The sequence below is a fragment of the Mus caroli genome, unplaced genomic scaffold (assembly GCF_978045245.1).
Source record: "Mus caroli unplaced genomic scaffold, Mus_caroli_1 scaffold_4, whole genome shotgun sequence".
Classification (NCBI taxonomy): domain Eukaryota; kingdom Metazoa; phylum Chordata; class Mammalia; order Rodentia; family Muridae; genus Mus; species Mus caroli.
The window spans coordinates 104,580,798-104,598,433 of record NW_028227259.1 but is presented as its reverse complement, the minus strand read 5'-3'; the positions used below and the strand labels follow the sequence as shown (position 1 = coordinate 104,598,433).

At 43.6% G+C, this 17,636-nt stretch overlaps 1 protein-coding gene across 28 annotated transcripts in view; it reads left to right on the top strand.

Moving 5' to 3' along the window:
* Sec31a (SEC31 homolog A, COPII component) overlaps nt 1-17,636 on the top strand; it is a 56,682-nt gene that overhangs the window by 19,393 nt on the left and 19,653 nt on the right. For 10 of the 28 annotated variants that reach the window (XM_029477037.2, XM_021163768.3, XM_021163767.3 and 7 more), the window contains exons 8-19: nt 1,459-1,558; nt 4,061-4,222; nt 4,410-4,562; nt 4,798-5,031; nt 6,642-6,716; nt 8,320-8,358; nt 8,814-8,891; nt 11,199-11,274; nt 12,302-12,480; nt 13,644-13,770; nt 14,647-14,792; nt 16,271-16,444. In XM_029477037.2, coding sequence (XP_029332897.1) covers nt 1,459-1,558; nt 4,061-4,222; nt 4,410-4,562; nt 4,798-5,031; nt 6,642-6,716; nt 8,320-8,358; nt 8,814-8,891; nt 11,199-11,274; nt 12,302-12,480; nt 13,644-13,770; nt 14,647-14,792; nt 16,271-16,444 — 1,543 coding nt within the window. The remainder of the gene's footprint in view (nt 1-1,458; nt 1,559-4,060; nt 4,223-4,409; nt 4,563-4,797; nt 5,032-6,641; nt 6,717-8,319; nt 8,359-8,813; nt 8,892-11,198; nt 11,275-12,301; nt 12,481-13,643; nt 13,771-14,646; nt 14,793-16,270; nt 16,445-17,636) is intronic. The other 18 variants (XM_029477038.2, XM_021163771.3, XM_021163770.3 and 15 more) reach the window with 3 other exon arrangements.

Below are 17,636 nucleotides of genomic sequence, written 5' to 3'. Positions count from 1 at the left end.
ATCTCTCAATAACATAGATATGATTATAGAAAAGGCAGAATATTGTCTTTCTCTAAATAGAGTCCAGAAGATTTTGTGTTTGTGTGGTATATGTGGTGGTGCACACATGTTTGTGGAGGCCAGAAGTCAATGTCTGATGTCTTTCTGAGCATTCCTCAACCTTATGTTTTGGGGCACCAAACCTGTAGTCACCATTGTATATATAGCTAATGGCAAACTTTTGGATTTGGCTTTATGCACCTCCCTAACTGGGATTATAAGTGTGTGCTCCCATTCCTGGCATTATGTGTGTGAGTGTGAATGTGGGTGTGGGTGCACATATGCCGTACTTCACACATTGTCGAGCTCAGAGTAGCCTGTGGGAGTCTGTGTCTCATGGGACCCAGGAATATGGGACTCTATGTAGGTCATAGGGCTTGGCAGTGGGTACCTCGACCTACTGAGCCATCTCATGGGCTGACTTGGTTAGGATGCTGTACAGCAAGCACTTCACTACTGAGCAGCCTGCCTTCCCAGCCCAAGGCTCACACTGTCACACTCATACAGCCCAAGGAATCCCGCTTACTGATACCTGGAGTAATGCTTGCAAGTACTGCTCTTCTTCAAGGTTACAGGTGTCCTCAGTCTAAGACAGTCAGCTCTGCTCTTCTCCAAGGTTACAGGTGTCCTCAGTCTAAGACAGTCAGCTCTGCTCTTCTCCAAGGTTACAGATGTCCTCACTCTAGAAAGACAGGTTTCTAATTGCCTTGAAGCATACCTAAGGTTTTCTTGTCATTATACTTGATGAAGAATATGTCCCTGATGGCAGAAGCTAAACCATAGGACTGAAGATGCAGACTGGTGTTGAAACACTCGCCTCCCATCTCCCATGTACAAGGAGGCTTTTCTTTGCTATTTTATTTTATTTTACTTTATTTTATTTTATTTTATTTTTTAAGACAGGGTTTCTCTGTGTAGACCAGGCTGGCCTGGAACTCACAAGAGATCTGTCTGTCTCTGCCTCCCAAGCTGGATTAAGGGTGCATGGCACCACAGCCAGCAATACAAGGCACTTTTATCTCAGTGTTTTCTCATAAAACCTAGCCTGTGACATTATTTCTAGTCGGTGTGGTTGGGTATTTGCTTTCATTCTTACCATCTACAATGCTCTGCACAGTGCTGAGCGCCCCGTGTCTGTGGCATCCATTACCAGATTTCTATTAGCAGTACGTGAATCCTTGAGCCTGCACAGGCCGGACTGGAAACTTGCTTTCCTCAAGATTGACTAATCCTCAGCTCTTTGTGGGTCTTTTTCGTCTGTGTCTGTGTGTGTGTGTTGTCTCTGTGTGTGTGTCTCTCTCTGTCTTTCTCTTCCTTCTTTTCTTGCTAGGCTAACGGTTTGGACAGTAAACAGAGGTGAGTTCCATCAGTACACTTTGTTCTCATTTGTTCCTCTCTCCCGCCTATTTTTTTTTATAGGGGGATTTTGGCAGTTGCTTGGAGCATGGCAGATCCTGAGTTGTTGTTAAGCTGTGGAAAAGATGCTAAGATTCTCTGCTCTAACCCTAACACAGGAGAGGTAGGAGGAGGGGTGCTTCTCAGCCTGTCAGCCCTTGGAATATCTTACTTCTGCCTGAATAAGAATTTTCCATATGGATATTAAGCACATAATTATAATTAAAACCATTGGAGGAAGGTGACAGATATTAATCCATCAGAACTCTGTTAGAAACATTACCCAGGCTCATTTCCTTTAATCTTTAAAATTAATCTTTCTCTATTGGAACATAGATTCTAGCTACAGTCTTCTTTTAAAAATCACTTATTTTTACTTTTGTGCATTGGTGTTTTTATGTGAATTGGTGCTTTGCATGTATGTGTATGTGAGGACGTCAGATCCCATAGAACTGGAGTCACACACAGTCGGGAGCCAACATGTAGGGGCTGGGATTTGAACCTGGGTCCTCTGGAAGAACATGGAGTGCTCTGAGCCATCTCTCCAGCCCCAAGCCGTAGCCTTATGTCTATGCCTCTTCTCTATTAAAGTAAGTAGATCAATCATTGCAGGTGCATTATAGCTGCTCTGCTGGAAAACTAAGACAAATGTGAATGGCTGGGGCTGCGATTGTGGCTCAGTGGTCAAGCACTTGTTTAGCCGGTGCCAAGTTTTAGGCTTGGTTTCCAGCACCATTAAAAATTGTCTTCTGGCTGGCAAGCTGGCTCAGCAGTTATGTCTGGAAACTTGTTTGATTCCTGGAACCCTCATGAGAAACAGGATGCAGTGACTCCATGCATAGCCTCAGCACCCCTCCAGCAAGGTGGGAAGCACTCACCTCTGTTAACTTGGGTCTGCAACAGCAGAAAGGAGAGAATTCACTTCCACAGGCGGGAGGAGAGGGAGGGCTGACTCCTGAACTTTGTCATCCACAGGGTACTGTGGTGCATGCCTCCCGCACTTACCCGTCATGCACACGCACATGCACACAGAATACAGAATACGTGAGGAAATGTTTCAATGCATTTCCCTCTCTTAGGTGTTGAGAGTGAGCACAGGGCCTCAGATGCTGGGCAGGGCTATATTCCTGGCCTGTCAGTAGACTTTGATCTGTCTTATAAAATGAAAATAAAAGCAAGTTCTTTAGTTCCTTGGTTTCCAGTTTAAAGTTTTAGAGTACAGAAACCTTAAGGTTAGGAGGCTGAGAACAGAATTAAACCAACAATAAATTCTGCCTGTGGGATTTGAAGCCAGGAAAAAATTCGTGTGCTTTTTCCCTTTATCTGTTCACGTTAGGCCATGTTCTTGGAACATACTGTTCTCTTACCATTTTCTTAGTTATCAAATAAACTTTTGCATATGGTTGTATTTTATGGAATTTAAAGGAATTGACTTTTCATTATATATAGAGATATATATGCGACAACTAAAATAACTAGATTTTCTAGTTAAGTGAAGTTTCAGGTTACAAATGAGCCAGTGCAAGCATCAAAGACGTGAGCAGGCTGGAAGCTTCTTCACTGTGTGGTTGGGGTTTTGTGTTTGCTTGGTTTTTGTTTTGTTAATTCCATACAATACCGAAGTTAAAGTCATTTGGCTTTTCTTAAGGCCTCACACGCATGCTCCTAAATTTCCCCATTATCATCACACTCTGGATCAGCAGAATTCTGATAACTTTTTATTTATTTTTAATTTCCTCTGTGTGTATATGTTCATGTACATACAAATGCATGTGCACTTATGTGTGTATGACCTGGCTGCCAGAAATTGACAGTGTCTCTTTGTCCGTTGCCTTGCTACCTGTTTTTTGAGACAGGATCTCTGTTTGGCCTGTCTCTGCCTCCCCAGCTCTGTGGTTACAGGCAAGTGTGGGTGCATGTCCTGGTGCTTTACAGATAGCACCAGATCTCCTCAGCCCTGGAACAGCGTTCTAAAAGTTGTCCATGGCCCTTTCCTTTATGGGAAACCGCTGGGATTCCTCGGCAGTAGGAATGGCATGTGCTTGTTTTCCCTTAGCCTGAAAGCTAGAGTTGGCAGTTCTGTCTAAGGGTGTGGCTTACAGGGTATCGTCTTTTTTTTTTTTTTTAATTTAATTTAAAGTGTTCTTTTACGAATACATCCTCAGGCCAGAAGAGGGCATCAGATCCCATTACAGATGGTTTTGAGCCACATGTGGTTGCTGGGAATTGAACTCAAGACTTCTGGAAAAGCAGCCAATGCTTCAATCACTTAGCTATCTCACCAGCTCATACAGTTTGGTCTTTAAATGACCTAAATATAGTTATTTAGATCTCTCCAGGTAAAACCAGTTGAGGTGGGGGGGGGGCGCATTAGAATTTGGTAAAATGTTCAGTTTGCCTGCTCTTGACATTTTAGGAAAACAGACTACCGAGTAGCACTCCTGTCCTTAGTGGACCATCCCAGGGTCACTGTGCTGTACGGAGAACTTACTATTGGTTTTCTTGGCTAAGACTCTTTCTTAAAGAAAATGTTCAGCTGCACGTATTACCAGCCTTACTTTTTTTTTGCTTATGACCTGGCTATACCTTTTTCTAACTTTTACGTATTTTATTTATGTCGGACTAGGTATTATATGAACTTCCCACCAACACACAGTGGTGCTTTGATATCCAGTGGTGTCCTCGAAATCCTGCTGTCCTGTCCGCTGCTTCCTTTGATGGACGGATCAGTGTCTATTCCGTCATGGGAGGGAGCATAGATGGCTTACGGCAGAAACAAGTTGACAAGGTAACAGGCAGTATTAAGGCTTTTGATGGTTGCTACCAAGAAAGAGCCATACATGTGCAACTATTTTTAAAGTGATTTTACCAACCAGCAATGTCACTTTACTCGATAATTGTTAGATATTTTGTTGTTGAAAGTTACAACACGGTTTGCATAGGTCACTGTTTTTTGTTTTTTTTTTTTAAACTAGCTTTCATCATCTTTTGGGAATCTTGATCCTTTCGGCACAGGACAACCTCTCCCTCCATTACAAATCCCACAGCAGACTGCTCAGCACAGCATAGTACTGCCCCTGAAGAAGCCTCCCAAGTGGATCCGGAGACCTGTGGGCGCTTCCTTCTCAGTAGGTGGATTTCATTTATGGTCAGGGCAGCGTGCTACTGAGGAATTGTGGGACAGCACAAAGTACTGCCTATCCAAGGTGGCTTGTGCCAACTGCACGGGACAGCTGAAGGATGGATAGCCTGAGGCTCTGGGTTGTGGGGGGCCTGTCCGTGGGGCACAGTTTTGACTTCAGCAGGCTTCCGGAGCCTTGGGAGCTCAGCTTAACGGCTCACCAGCTCATTTGTCCTTCACAGTTTGGAGGGAAGTTGGTGACTTTTGAGAGCGTTGCAGTGCCGCTGCAGCAGGGAGCTGAGCAGCAGCGACGGCAGCCTGTGTTCATCAGTCAGGTGGTGACGGAGAAGGACTTTCTCAGCCGGTCAGCGCAGCTGCAGCATGCTGTGCAGTCTCAGGGCTTCATCGGTTACTGCCAGAAAAAGATTGAGGCTTCCCAGACCGAGTTTGAGAAAAATGTGTGGTCCTTCTTGAAGGTAAAGTTGGGTTTATTTTTAATTTTTGTTCCTGTGTGTGTGTCCATGCATGTTCATTTTACAGTGAGCACATTTATTTGCTTAGCCATTTCTCTGGCCCTAAAGGTAGTGTTCATTACCAGTGAATTATTCATATTATAATCAAAATCTGTTTTCCTTTTCAAGAAACATTTGAGATAGTGTGACTTCAGAAATACAAGATGAAATTCAAGAAGCCCAAGCTGGGCATTGGTAGCACACACCTGTAATGCCAGCACTTGATTGCCAAGGTCAAGGCCAGCCTGGCCTTACAGCAAGACCTTGTCTCCGAGGCCAGAAAAACTTAGAAAGAGAACACAACGTGATCTTTTACATCATTATAAGCTAACGAGTGCGTAAATAACTTAAAGAAGAGAGACATCACTAAGCAGACTTAACATTAGAGCCCGAGAGGGACCATAATAAAAACATAGAGTATTTGGTATCTGTCTAGACCTGGCTTAGTGAGCATGGGGAGAGGGATGGAGGTGCAGGTCAGAGGCATTTCTCTTCCTGATGATACAGAAGAGCCAGAGGGGAAAGCCTTTCAGCAGATTGTCTCTTCATAGCAGACTAAGAGCTTCCTTTTTCACATTTTGCTTTCACAGATGTTTCTTAATACTGATTTTTTTCAAGAAAACCAATCTTGAATACAATAAGGTTAAATTCTATAATTCTACAATTAAAATTTTTTGGTTAGGAGTAAAATTTTGTTTCTGTTTGAGACAGGGTCTCTCACTGTGCATGCAGTTCTTGTGTTGACCAGGCAGGCCGCAGAGCTACCAGTCTGCTTCCCTAGAACTTCAGTTACAGGTGTGGGCCACCATGCCCAGCTTAGGTGGGAGATTTGAGAAAGGTTTTGGATATTGAATACTCTGTTTTACTTTCTTATAAAACCATTGAACGTGAATTACTTTGTATTTAACAAAATTATACATAAAAAACAAAACAAAATAAACAAAACAAAACAAGCCTCACTTATCCAGAATGGTTAGTTACACATTCCTATCTTTAAAACATAGCTGGCTTATCCAGGCCTGATGGTCCATGCCTGTCACCCTAGCAGCTGAGAGTCAGAGGCGGGACGGTGAAGTTGTCAGGATTCTTGTTTGCCACACAACGCATCTGAGTTTGAGGCTTGGGCTACCTGAGATCCAGTGTCCAACAAACAAAACACTAGTTTGTAAAAGAATTTATTTAGGGATGTGGTGGCACTCAGGAGGCAGGGACAGGTGATGCTTTGTATGTTCAAGGTCAGCCTGGTCTACATGGCAAGTCCCAGGTCAGCCAAGGCTATATAGTGAGCCTCGGTCTGAAACAAGCCATTCCTAGTCTAGAATTGTACGGGAGAGACAGCTCTTCCAGACGGACGGAGCTGGGCTCCCTGCACTGGGTTAGGGACCTCAGCCTGCTGCAGCCTCAGCTATAGGGAACTGGTGTCCTCCTGACCTCTGCCAGCACTCAATTGAGTATGTTCAGACCAACACAACGGGCACACAGTCTTACATAGGTTAAAAAGCAGCTTTTAGAGTTACTAGTTTAAAATGTAGATCTTTGTTTGAAGATAATGAAGATAATGTCTCTTTTAAAAGGTAAACTTTGAGGAGGATTCTCGTGGAAAATACCTTGAGCTTCTGGGATACAGAAAGGAAGATCTGGGCAAGAAGGTGAGTCCCTGAGAAAGTCAAGTGACTGCCTCAAGTAAAACACTTATGTGCTTTTGTTTTTATCAGGTTCTATACAGATTTTATCAAATCAGTCAGTAAACATTCAATAAGAAGTCATACTTGTTTTCAATATGTTTTTCAAATGCAAAACTCCACTTTCTAGCTGGATTTAGAAGCTGTCAGAACCATCTTTAACTCAGACTGAATCATCAGGAATACTTTGGCCTTGACAGAGAGTCCCACACACTGGAGTTTTATTGGGGTGTTACCTGCAGTCTCCCACCCTAGCTTTTCAATGCTTTTCCTTTTTTTTTTTTTTTTCTTAAAAAACGTTTTCAAAAAAGGGTTTTTCTGTGTAATCCTGGCTGTTCTGGAACTCTATGGACTAGGCTGGTTTTAACTCACAGTGATTTGCTTGCCTCTACCTCCTGAGTGCTGCCACTAAAGGTGTGCACCACCACGGCCTTACCATCATGGAGGGTCTTTTTTTTTTAAAGAGTCATTTATTTTATTTATTCAGACATACCAGATCTCATTACAGATGGTTGTGAGCCACCATGTGGTTACTGGGCATTGAACTCAGGACCTCTGGAAGAACAGTCAGTGCTCTTAACCTCTAAGCCATCTCTCCAGCCCCATCATGGAATTTTTAAATGGCTCATTGTTAGCCAGGTAACAGGAATGGGGCTGAACTGTCCCAGGCCTAAGTAAACAAAGTACAAGTCACTTGCTTTTGTAGTTTTGAAAGAATTGAATTCCCTTTTTGAGCGAGAAAAACACATTATAGTTTTGTCTTCTCAGAAAGGGTCTCAGCTGTGTCCGTGTTGACATGAGCAGCAGTAGTCGTGAAAACAAGCCACAGAGACCTTGAGAACACTTCGTTTTCTGGCCTGTCACCACCTTTGCAGCAACTGAACTTTTCTGTAGAAAACACAATTACCTAAATGGTGTGAGCTCTCTAGGTATCCGCCCCTCTGAGGGCACGTGGGATGGAGTCTCATCCTGGCCACACTGCTGGGGTCTTTGCTTATGCCTTAAGGTGTTTATTTGATTTTATCATTAGTGGTAACTCCTTCATGCTCTTGATTTTTCTCAGTTTTCAGGAAATTTAAGTTTTACTTGCATGCCCGGAAGCAAAAAGTTAGGAAATAGAATCCTTATCAAAATATTCCTAAAGCAATTTGTCTTTTTAAAAAGTATAAGCCAGGCAAAGTGGCACAGGCTCTAAACCCAGCCAGCACTCAACTCAGCAGGCAGAGGCAGTGGGTCTCTGAGTTCCTGGCCAGACAGGGCTGTATAGCAAGCCCCAGTTAAAGAGCAAACAACAACAAAGCATTACTTGTAGTTACTTAAAAGAATGAAGTACAAGAAAGCATGTTTCTTTGAAGGCTGATTTTGTGATTAGACAGCAGAGCTGAAGAACATCTGAGCAGTAGACTTCCATGTAGATGGAGCTAGAGCCAGTAAAGCCAGCTCTGCACAGATCTCTGCATTCTCCCTGATATGAATGTGGAGGTCTGCTGAGCATGGGGTAACACTAAACCTTGCTGTTCGCCCTGAACTAGAGTTCCGTGTAGTAGGTGAGTTGTTATTTTCATTTCAGATTGCTTTGGCCTTGAACAAAGTGGACGGATCCGACGTGGTAAGAAGGCCGTAAAAATAGCTGTCTTGTGAACGTTTGCTTAGATCTTGACAAGGAAGGGTAACTTGAGAAGTTGATGTCTTTTGCTTGCTGGTTTAAAAAATACCAGTTCTAAGTATTTTAGTAAGTTGATAATTGCCACCCTAAGTTGAGCTGTTAAAGCATGTCACTCTTGATATATTTGGACTTTATAAAGGGGAAAACTGTGTCAGTGCCTGTTCAGATACATAAGGTAAAGCTCGTGTATGTCACATGACCTGCGGTACCTGGAAGGAAGACACTGGCCGTGATAGTTCTTGCTCTCCTGTTAATGTTGTTTCTGGAATACATTTGCCTGGCTGCTCCCTCCTTATGATCAAGCTCTGGACGTGGTTGGTTGGGTCTTTGTCTCTCTTGTCACTAATAACCTTTAATGCTGCATTCTTCAACTCCTCTGATTGTTTTATGTACCAAAGGCTCTTAAGGACTCTGACCAAGTAGCGCAGAGTGATGGGGAGGAGAGTCCTGCTGCTGAAGAGCAGCTCTTGGGAGAGGTACTGATTTTTTATATTCTTTTGGACAACTGTGTGATAATTGTGTATCTCACCTGAAACTTTGGACATTGTTGACTAATTGTTGCCAACTGTGTTTGAATGTATTGTTTCCTCAGGTATGTTTAGGTAAGATTCTGTTCACCTCACTTAACAGAAGAATCTCTGTGCTCTAGTTCCTTGGCCCAGCTTCTGGATTGTATGGCTTAAAATTAGCAGCAGATGTGAGATATCCTTAATTGGCTCAGAGGCTGCCAGATGCTAAACCAAAGAGAGATTTTATTTGAAAATGCAGTTGCCTTGCATGTCAACTTAATGCTGTTTTCTTGGCACATTAATTTGTATAGCTCACTGTCAGTGATAGAGGCTTCTACATTAGTCCTGCTCTTGGAATACCAGTAAAGAGTATTTTATAAAACTAAACCGACTGTGCTGACTTACTACGTGTCCTTCCTGAAGCTAATGAGAAGAGACCTTGAATACAAACTTGTATCATTAATTGGTTTCCGTTTGATTCTCTTTCTTTCTCCCCCAACTAACAACTAACTCTAGAATTTACTGGTTTTGCTTTTTAATTTTATTTAATCTTGGAAAATTAATCAGGTTCTTATTTCATATCTAATCTTTGACTTTTCCATTGCCTTTTATGATAGGGGAATATCTTGACTATGAAATGCTTACAAACATAATTCATGAATGTTTTGGGCTACTACAAACTGATTATAAAATATGTTTTCTATTGAAATCAAGTCTTAGAATTTATGAAGGAAATAAGCTTTGTAAAATCTTCCTCAACCTTTGAACTAGTTTTGGAGCTACTTAGGGAAATGTATAGATCCCTACAAGCACGTTCGTTTGCATATAGACGGATTAACCCACTTACAGATTAAAGGCCTGCTCGGTCCTGCACGAAGCGTCATCCATCATGAGAGGCTCACTTAGCCCAACAGCTGTCTTCAGTGCAGACTCTGAAGGCTTGAAACAAACGAGGCAAACGGGGAAAGACTCTTCCCTTCTGACTTGATGATATTGTTTGCTTTTCAATATAGTAACTTGTATATTTGAGCTTTTCAGTACATAAGAAATTATGCATTTGGGGCCCTCCTAAGACCTCAGGAATTCATAAGTAAAGGTTTATTAGTTGTGTATAGAAAGCACATCTGAAAACACTAAGTTAGAAAAAGGAAAAACGATGTTTGTAGGGTCCTGGGGACTGATCCCAGGGCCTCATACATCCCAGGTCTGTATTTTTCCCATTGATGCGTACCTCCAGCCCTGAAAGTACTGTTCTGGGAACTTGGTGAACAGAGATAGTGAGGGTGGATAGCTGGCTCACCCTTCAGCGTGGCTAATGTAAACTGCCAGTGCTTTTCTAAACGTTAGATACTGAAGTGGGGAGGAGGGAGGACTGGCCTCCTGCTGTAAGAGCAATGAGTGCCGTGCCTTAGATGAGCCTGGGCTGGACCCCACTCGAGGATGTAACATTCTGGAGTGTAGGCAGCGCAGATGCAGGTGTGGATGTTTGATGTCATGTAGGATAACTTTGTTTTCATTTAAAAGCAGAGACTTGGGATGTCTGCATAGTTTTTACAAGTCCCTGATCTGAAAGTTTGGTGTTTTGAATTTCAGATCATTTTGTATTCAGATTTTTAATTGAGTCACACAGTTTGTTACCTTTACAATAGGATTATATGTACACACATACACATACAACCAGGCTATGTCCTGTTCCCATATATATATATCTAATTTAAAGGAAAACGAGATGAACAATTTAATTTTGTATATTTAAAAACAATGTTTATATTGCCTTTTCTGTTTGGTGTTGTGGCTCTGGAAACCACAGCTCCTGGCTGGGCTTATGCTCTGTAACTGAGTCGGCTCCAGGCCCTACTTTGCTTTTTTACTGAAGACACCAAGTGATTTGTTTTTGTGATTTAACTTTGACAAAAGGATTTTGTAGACAAAACTGTAGACACTAGAATTAAAAGCATGTCTATTTTGCATCCTTGAAGTGATCAGGGTTGGGGGATCTAAAAAAAATCTTGTTTACTTTTGACAGCATCTTTTCCTATAGCATATGGCGCATGTGCATCCCTGACTTGGTGTCTTGGATGACTGGGTTGTTTCCATTTCATATGTGAATTTATGGGTCAGGAAGGCCCCGATTCTAGTCTAAACTTGGATGTGGGAACTTTGTGAAACAACTTGGTGTATCATCTTCTACGTAGATTAATAATCACACAGAATTTTTAGCAGTAAATTATTTTGGTTTCCATTTTGCTAAATTGTGTCCTTTTATCTCTTTAGCGCATTAAAGAGGAAAAACAGGAATGTGACTTTCTGCCCTCGGCGGGAGGGACGTTTAACATCTCTGTCAGTGGAGGTAAGTGCAATTGGCGTAGTAGATGTAAGAGTGGTCATCTTCCAGCTTAAATTAGACAGAGAAAGAGAGTGTGAGTGTGAACAGCAGACCACTGAGGATTTCCAACTCACAATCCTCCTGTCTCGTCCTCACAGGACCTGGGATTTCAGTTGCCTACCAATAGGCATAACTAGAATGTGTTGTCGGGAGGTGGGGTTAGGAAAGAACTTGTCTTGGAAAGGGTGGTGAGTTCTCACCTAAGTGATCTTTACTAATACAGAGAGTGCTGCAGTGTATACTTGACCTGGTCTGTGGGTCAGTCAACAGGGTCTGCAACAGAGAGAGTGGGGACTGAGGGGCAAGAAACTTGAAGAGTGAAGACTGTCTGCTCAAATCTCAAGTCTCGAGTCTCCTTTATTGACAGGCAACTATGGGTCTATATGCAGTCACTGGGGGGTGCAGCTGGAGACACTTAACCACAAGTCCAGGATGTATAGAAGAAAACCAAGATGTTATCAGAGTGTGTTCAGATGTGGTGGGCTTCTTTCAAAAACATCATGCTAGGAAAACAAGTCTCTTGTCAGGGTGGAAAAGTACCACCTGTATGTAAGTAGCCCGAGATGGCTGCAGAGATGAGAGTCCCTTTCTGCTAGGAGTCAGCTCCCAACATATACTTCCTGGTTTACTTCCATAACTTGCATAAATACTAACAGCTTGATTAGAAATTTAGCCGGGTGTGGTGGCGCACGCCTTTAATCCCAGCACTCGGGAGGCAGAGGCAGGCGGATTTCTGAGTTCGAGGCCAGCCTGGTCTACAAAGTGAGTTCCAGGACAGCCAGGACTATACAGAGAAACCCTGTCTCGAAAAAACAAAAACAAAAAAAAACCAAAAAAAAAAAAAAAAAAAAAAAAAATTTAATCTGCTAGCAATACATTAGCACTGTGGTCTCCGCTTGTCTGTGAATGAAATCTGTTAGACATAGCTTTCCTGTAATTGTCTTTGGTAGCAGACTCTTTTTAACGTGGATGCTATGTTTTCTTGTTACAGATATTGACGGTCTAATTACCCGGGCCTTGCTGACAGGCAATTTTGAGAGTGCAGTTGACCTTTGCTTACATGATAACCGAATGGCTGATGCCATTATATTAGCCATAGCAGGTGGACAGGAACTCTTGGCTCAAACACAAAAGAAATACTTCGCAAAATCCCAAAGCAAAATTACCAGGGTATGTTATTTTTCAAAATAAACAGTAGCACACGCACACACACACTTAAATACAGATGTACTTTACAAAATTTTATATTAGCTGGGAATGGTGGTACATATCTTTAATCCTAGCACTTGGGAGGCAGAGGCTAGTAATCTCTGAGTTCAAGACCAACCTGGTCTACAGAATGAGTTCTAAGATAGCCAGGACTACATAGAGAAACCCTGTCTCAAATCTGCCCTTCCCCCAAGAAAATTATATTTAGTTTTCAGCTGGGGTCTTGCTGCATAACCCAGGCTTTCCCTGTGCCTTCAATCCTTCTGCCTCGGCCTCCTGAGTGTCAGAATTATAAGACTGTTATTCTGTTTATGAAGGTGGGGTCCTGTTGTTGTTATTATTGTTATTATTATTATTGTTGATAATTGAGATACAGTAAAAAATTAAATTGTTTGACACAGAAATAGGAGTTTATGTTTTGATGTGAAACAATTCCAGTGTTTTGATTCCCTTCTAAAATATTAAAACATTTCCAGCGGTTTAATGTAGAAAATGTTAAGGTAAACATTGTAGCTGTCTCTTAACCTTTTCCAGAAGTTGGTGCGTGTCTCCCCATGCCTTTCTGCATGTCTTTCGACTGTTCCTGATGTAATCGAGATCACACATAGATGCACGTGTCATCGTTGTGTGTGTGCACACATCAGCATGAGCTGATTCTCCTCTACCAAGGAGGCCACGGGGGTGACCTTGTGCCCTTAGCCTGGGTCCTCAGCCTGGCAGCAAATGCTCCCGCTTTGCCTTCCCACTGGCCCTGCCCTGGTCTTTGACCTTTCTTTATGAAGTTCCTTGTCCTTCCAATAGTGTCTCCCAGGATGCCATGCTTAGACAACATTTCCTGATTCATTAGACCCAGGAACATCTTCCTGTTTTCTTCGTGTCCTATGCTTTCCTCTGAGGCCCTTTATAAAATACATTGATGCAGTTTTCTTTTCGAAGGAAAACAGTGTCTGTTATTTGGTTCAAAGCATGTGTCACTGTGCTGCTGTTTGATTTGTCATGAAAACCATAGGTAGTCACTGTGAAAGGTATGGGACACGGCGGCAGTGGCTGCCCTCGGTTAGACCACAGCGCTGCAGGGCTGTAAAGATTAGCTCATCCTCATGTCTCCTGTTTACTTTTCCAAGCTTATCACTGCAGTGGTGATGAAGAACTGGAAGGAGATTGTTGAATCCTGTGATCTTAAAAATTGGAGAGAGGCTTTAGCTGCAGTCCTCACTTATGCTAAACCAGACGAGTTCTCGGCCCTGTGCGGTAAGAAACAAGCTGCAAACAAGCTGCCCATGCAACTGGAACATAGGCGGTAGCCGCGCCACACTCACTGTTCAGGGGTTTTAGTCACATATAAGAATTGTAAAATACAAGCCAGGCAGTGGTGGTGCACGCCTTTAATCCCAGCACTTGGGAGGCAGAAGCAGGTATATTCTGAGTTTGAGGCCAGCCTGGTCTACAGAGTGAGTTCCAGGACAGCCAGGGCTACACAGAGAAACCCTGTCTCAAAAAAACAAAAAAAGAATTGTAAAATACAAAGGTAGGCAGTGCTCACTTATTGTTTAACATATTCACGGTGGTGAATTTGATTCTCAGTAGGTACATGCAGGCAGACAGACAAATGGACGGATGGAAGGAAGGGTGGCAATAGTGAATATGTCATTTAAAAGTAATTTCTTCTGTGATGTATTTTTGGTCAGAGCAGAATATAAGGCTGGCCTCTGCTACTTAGTAGCTGTGTGAGGAGAAAGGATCATTTCCTAAGCCTACGTGGCTCTCAGTAGACATTAGTTGGAATCAGTGTCTAATTGTAGCAGTCAGGAGTATTCGTCATTGCAGGCCAGGCTAACTTGGTGGCTGAGGAAGCACCGACGCTTTCTTGCTGGCATGAATATTTACTGTGGTGTTGTGAAATCTTGTATCTGTGGCTCATGAGGCACCACCGACAGTTTCTTCTATGTATGCGTTCAGAGTTTTTGGTTCATATTTTCCCATTTATTCTTTCTAATGTACTTGCTGGAGAGCAGAGCAGTTCTGTAGTTAGACATAGGAGCACGTAGGATGGTTGTTTTTCTCTGGTCCTAGACTTTACTGGCTGTAAATCTAGTCATCTTACATTGCCTTTCTCTTGATTCACAGATCTCCTGGGAACCCGTCTGGAAAGAGAAGGAGACAGCCTCCTGCGGACTCAGGCCTGCCTCTGCTACATCTGTGCAGGGAATGTAGAGAGATTGGTTGCTTGCTGGACAAAAGCTCAGGATGGCAGCAGCCCCTTGTCTCTCCAGGCTAGTGTCTTTGCAACCAAAGCTGCTTTTGTTTTAGCATGCCCTCAGCTGACCAAACGCTGAGCTAGAAATGCTTTTGTTCTTGAAACTTGCTGCTTTCACCTGACTTATAGCTTCTGGATGCATCAGTGTGTGTGTGTTCATTGTCATCTTCGAAGAAGCCAGGTGTGAGATGGTGGGCTAGTCAGGTGTGGATGAAGCCGTTGGGTCAGATGGTGTGTGGCAGTTTACTGGAGCAGTAGGTGGTGGGAAAACTGAAAGAAGCCCAGGGTTACCTGCCCTCCCTTTAAGCTCCTCCCTCTGGCAGAGAGCAGCAGTATGGGCTGGAGAATGGGATGCACCCCAACACTGAGGGGAGTAGTGGTGATCAGGGAGTGTGAGGTTCAAGATAAACTGAGCCCAGGTTAGCTCTACCACCCAGGCTAGAGAGAAAGCCAAACTGGAGACGGTCCTAGGCCTCAAGTAGAGCTTAAAATTTCCCCCAAGGCACCTAGTGGGCAGTCTTGCGGTATCCTTGCGGTATTTTTGTTTGAAAAAAAAAAAACCTATCCAGAGTCGTCGTTTTAAAGATCTTTTTTTTTTTAAACTAAAAGTCAGATTTGTTTGTTTGTTTGTTTGTTTAAAGCAAACTTTTCCTTCCAAGTGCTTCTGAGAAGTAACATGTTTCCCACCTGTGGATTGAGGGGAGGGGATCCTGCACACTCCCTCAGAGCAGAGCTTCCATTACAAGGCCTACTCTCCGAGAACAGTTCCACAGCCTTTGCCACAACCATATTAGTCAGTCTGTAGTATTGGAATGAAATGACTGGACCAGTTGACTCTTACAGAGAAAGGGCTTTATTTGGGCTCATGGTTTGGAGAGTCCCGTTAAAGGTTGGGTAGGTAGCCCATGGCTTTGGGTCTCTGGCAAGGGCAGGATATTATAGTAGGAGCACATGGCTGAGCCACAGGAGGCAGAAGAGCAACAGAAAGACCTAAGCACACAGCTCCCTCAAGGAGTACCCTCAGGGACATAAGGGCCTCCCTTAGGCCACACATCTTCCAGGTTCTGCCACTCCTCAGTAGAGCCAGCCTTTGGAGGGGCATTGAACATGAACAACAAGGGAGCCCTTTGGAGGTCTTGTGCCTCTTGTGAGACTGCGAAGTAGTGATGTTGCAGGAAACATGCCATGCACGCTTGCACATGGCTCCTTCTCTGCTTGCCAGGAGACAATTCTGTTGCTGGGTACCTGCCCATCACTTTTAGTTTGGATTTTTTGTGTCTGAGATCATTGGACAAGTGTCTGGCAGGTTGAGGACTGTCTATGAGAGGCAGGCTTCCTTCTCCTCCTTCTTGCTGGCCGTCATCAAGATGGTGCTTGGCCCTTGAGTGCTCTTCAGATAGGGGGAGAGCAGGCGCTGTCCTTCTGGTAGACCCTGGGAAGCTTGCCGACTCTGTTTCTTCTGATTGTCTCCTCCTTTGCTTTTCTCTCATTTAGGATCTGATTGAGAAAGTTGTCATCCTCCGCAAAGCTGTACAGCTCACCCAAGCCTTGGACACAAATACTGTCGGAGCTCTTCTGGCTGAGAAGATGAGTCAGTATGCCAGCTTGTTGGCAGCCCAGGGCAGCATTGCCGCAGCCTTGGCTTTTCTGCCTGACAACACCAACCAGGTAATTAGTGTCCATTTTCTTCATTGTTGTTTTGTTTTTGAGGCAGGTCCCTGGCTATCCTGGAGTCGCTTTGTAAGCCAGGCTAACCTCAAATTCAGAGATACCGTGCCTCTGCCACCCTAGTGCTGGGATTATGCCCAACTCACTTTTATTTCTTTTAAAGAATCTCATGTTTAAGTCCAGACTGGTCTTGAACTTACTATAAAGCTGAGGGTGACCTTGAACTTGAGATCTTTTTGCCTCTGCCTTCCCAGGGCTGTGATTACAGATATGTGCCACTGTGCACAGTTGGTCTCACTGTATTGGTGTATAAGAGCTTTTACCTTAAGACTGGCTTAGACCTCTAGATCATCTAAGCATAAAATTAAACCCTGCATTTTTACTAAAATTTACTATAAAATTTACTTATAATTATGTATATTTTCTTGTATTTGTTTTGAGACAAGACTGAAAACTGTGTGTAGTGAAGGCTGGATTTAAATTCCTTGCCCTCCTGCTTCTGCCAAGGTAATCACATACTTTAATAGTTAATGAGAGGAGGCACAATGCATGTGTTGGGGCCCATGATTGAGATCAGAGGTCGTCGGCTCACTCCACCCATGTGGAACCCAGAGGGCAAAGTCAAATCTTTGGATTTGTTGGCAAGTGCCCTTAGCTGTTTGTTGAGCCATCTTGTGGACTAATCACATGCATTCTCTAGATGCTATTCCTTATACTGCTCTCTGGGCTTCAATGAGCTTTACTGAGAAAGAACCTTAGTGCTGATAGCACTGTCTCCTGTGAGTCTCAGCAGGCTGGCTCTGCAGACTTTGTGCTGCTGTTGTGTACCTCTTCCCCATACATACGGAGTGTACCTTATAAAGTGTGGCTCTCAGAGGGGCTTCAGTGCAAGCATGGGGGGCACTCACTGTGCCGTGTGCCTGCTGAGGGTATCTGAGGCTGGCTGCCAGCCAGTTTGTGTGATCACAGAACGCCTGGTTCAGTGAGTCCCTGTGTGTTGGTGTGAAAGAGACAGAGGCACACAGAACACAGGTGCCCCCAAAGCCAAAAGACAGCATCAGGTCTCTTGGAGCCAGAACTGTAGGTGCCTGTGACCTGCCAAACATGGGTGCTCAGAACTGATTTGGGGTCCTCTGGATGAGCAGTAAGGCTGAAGTGTCTTTACAGCTCCCCTCCCCAGCAGCCTTAAACG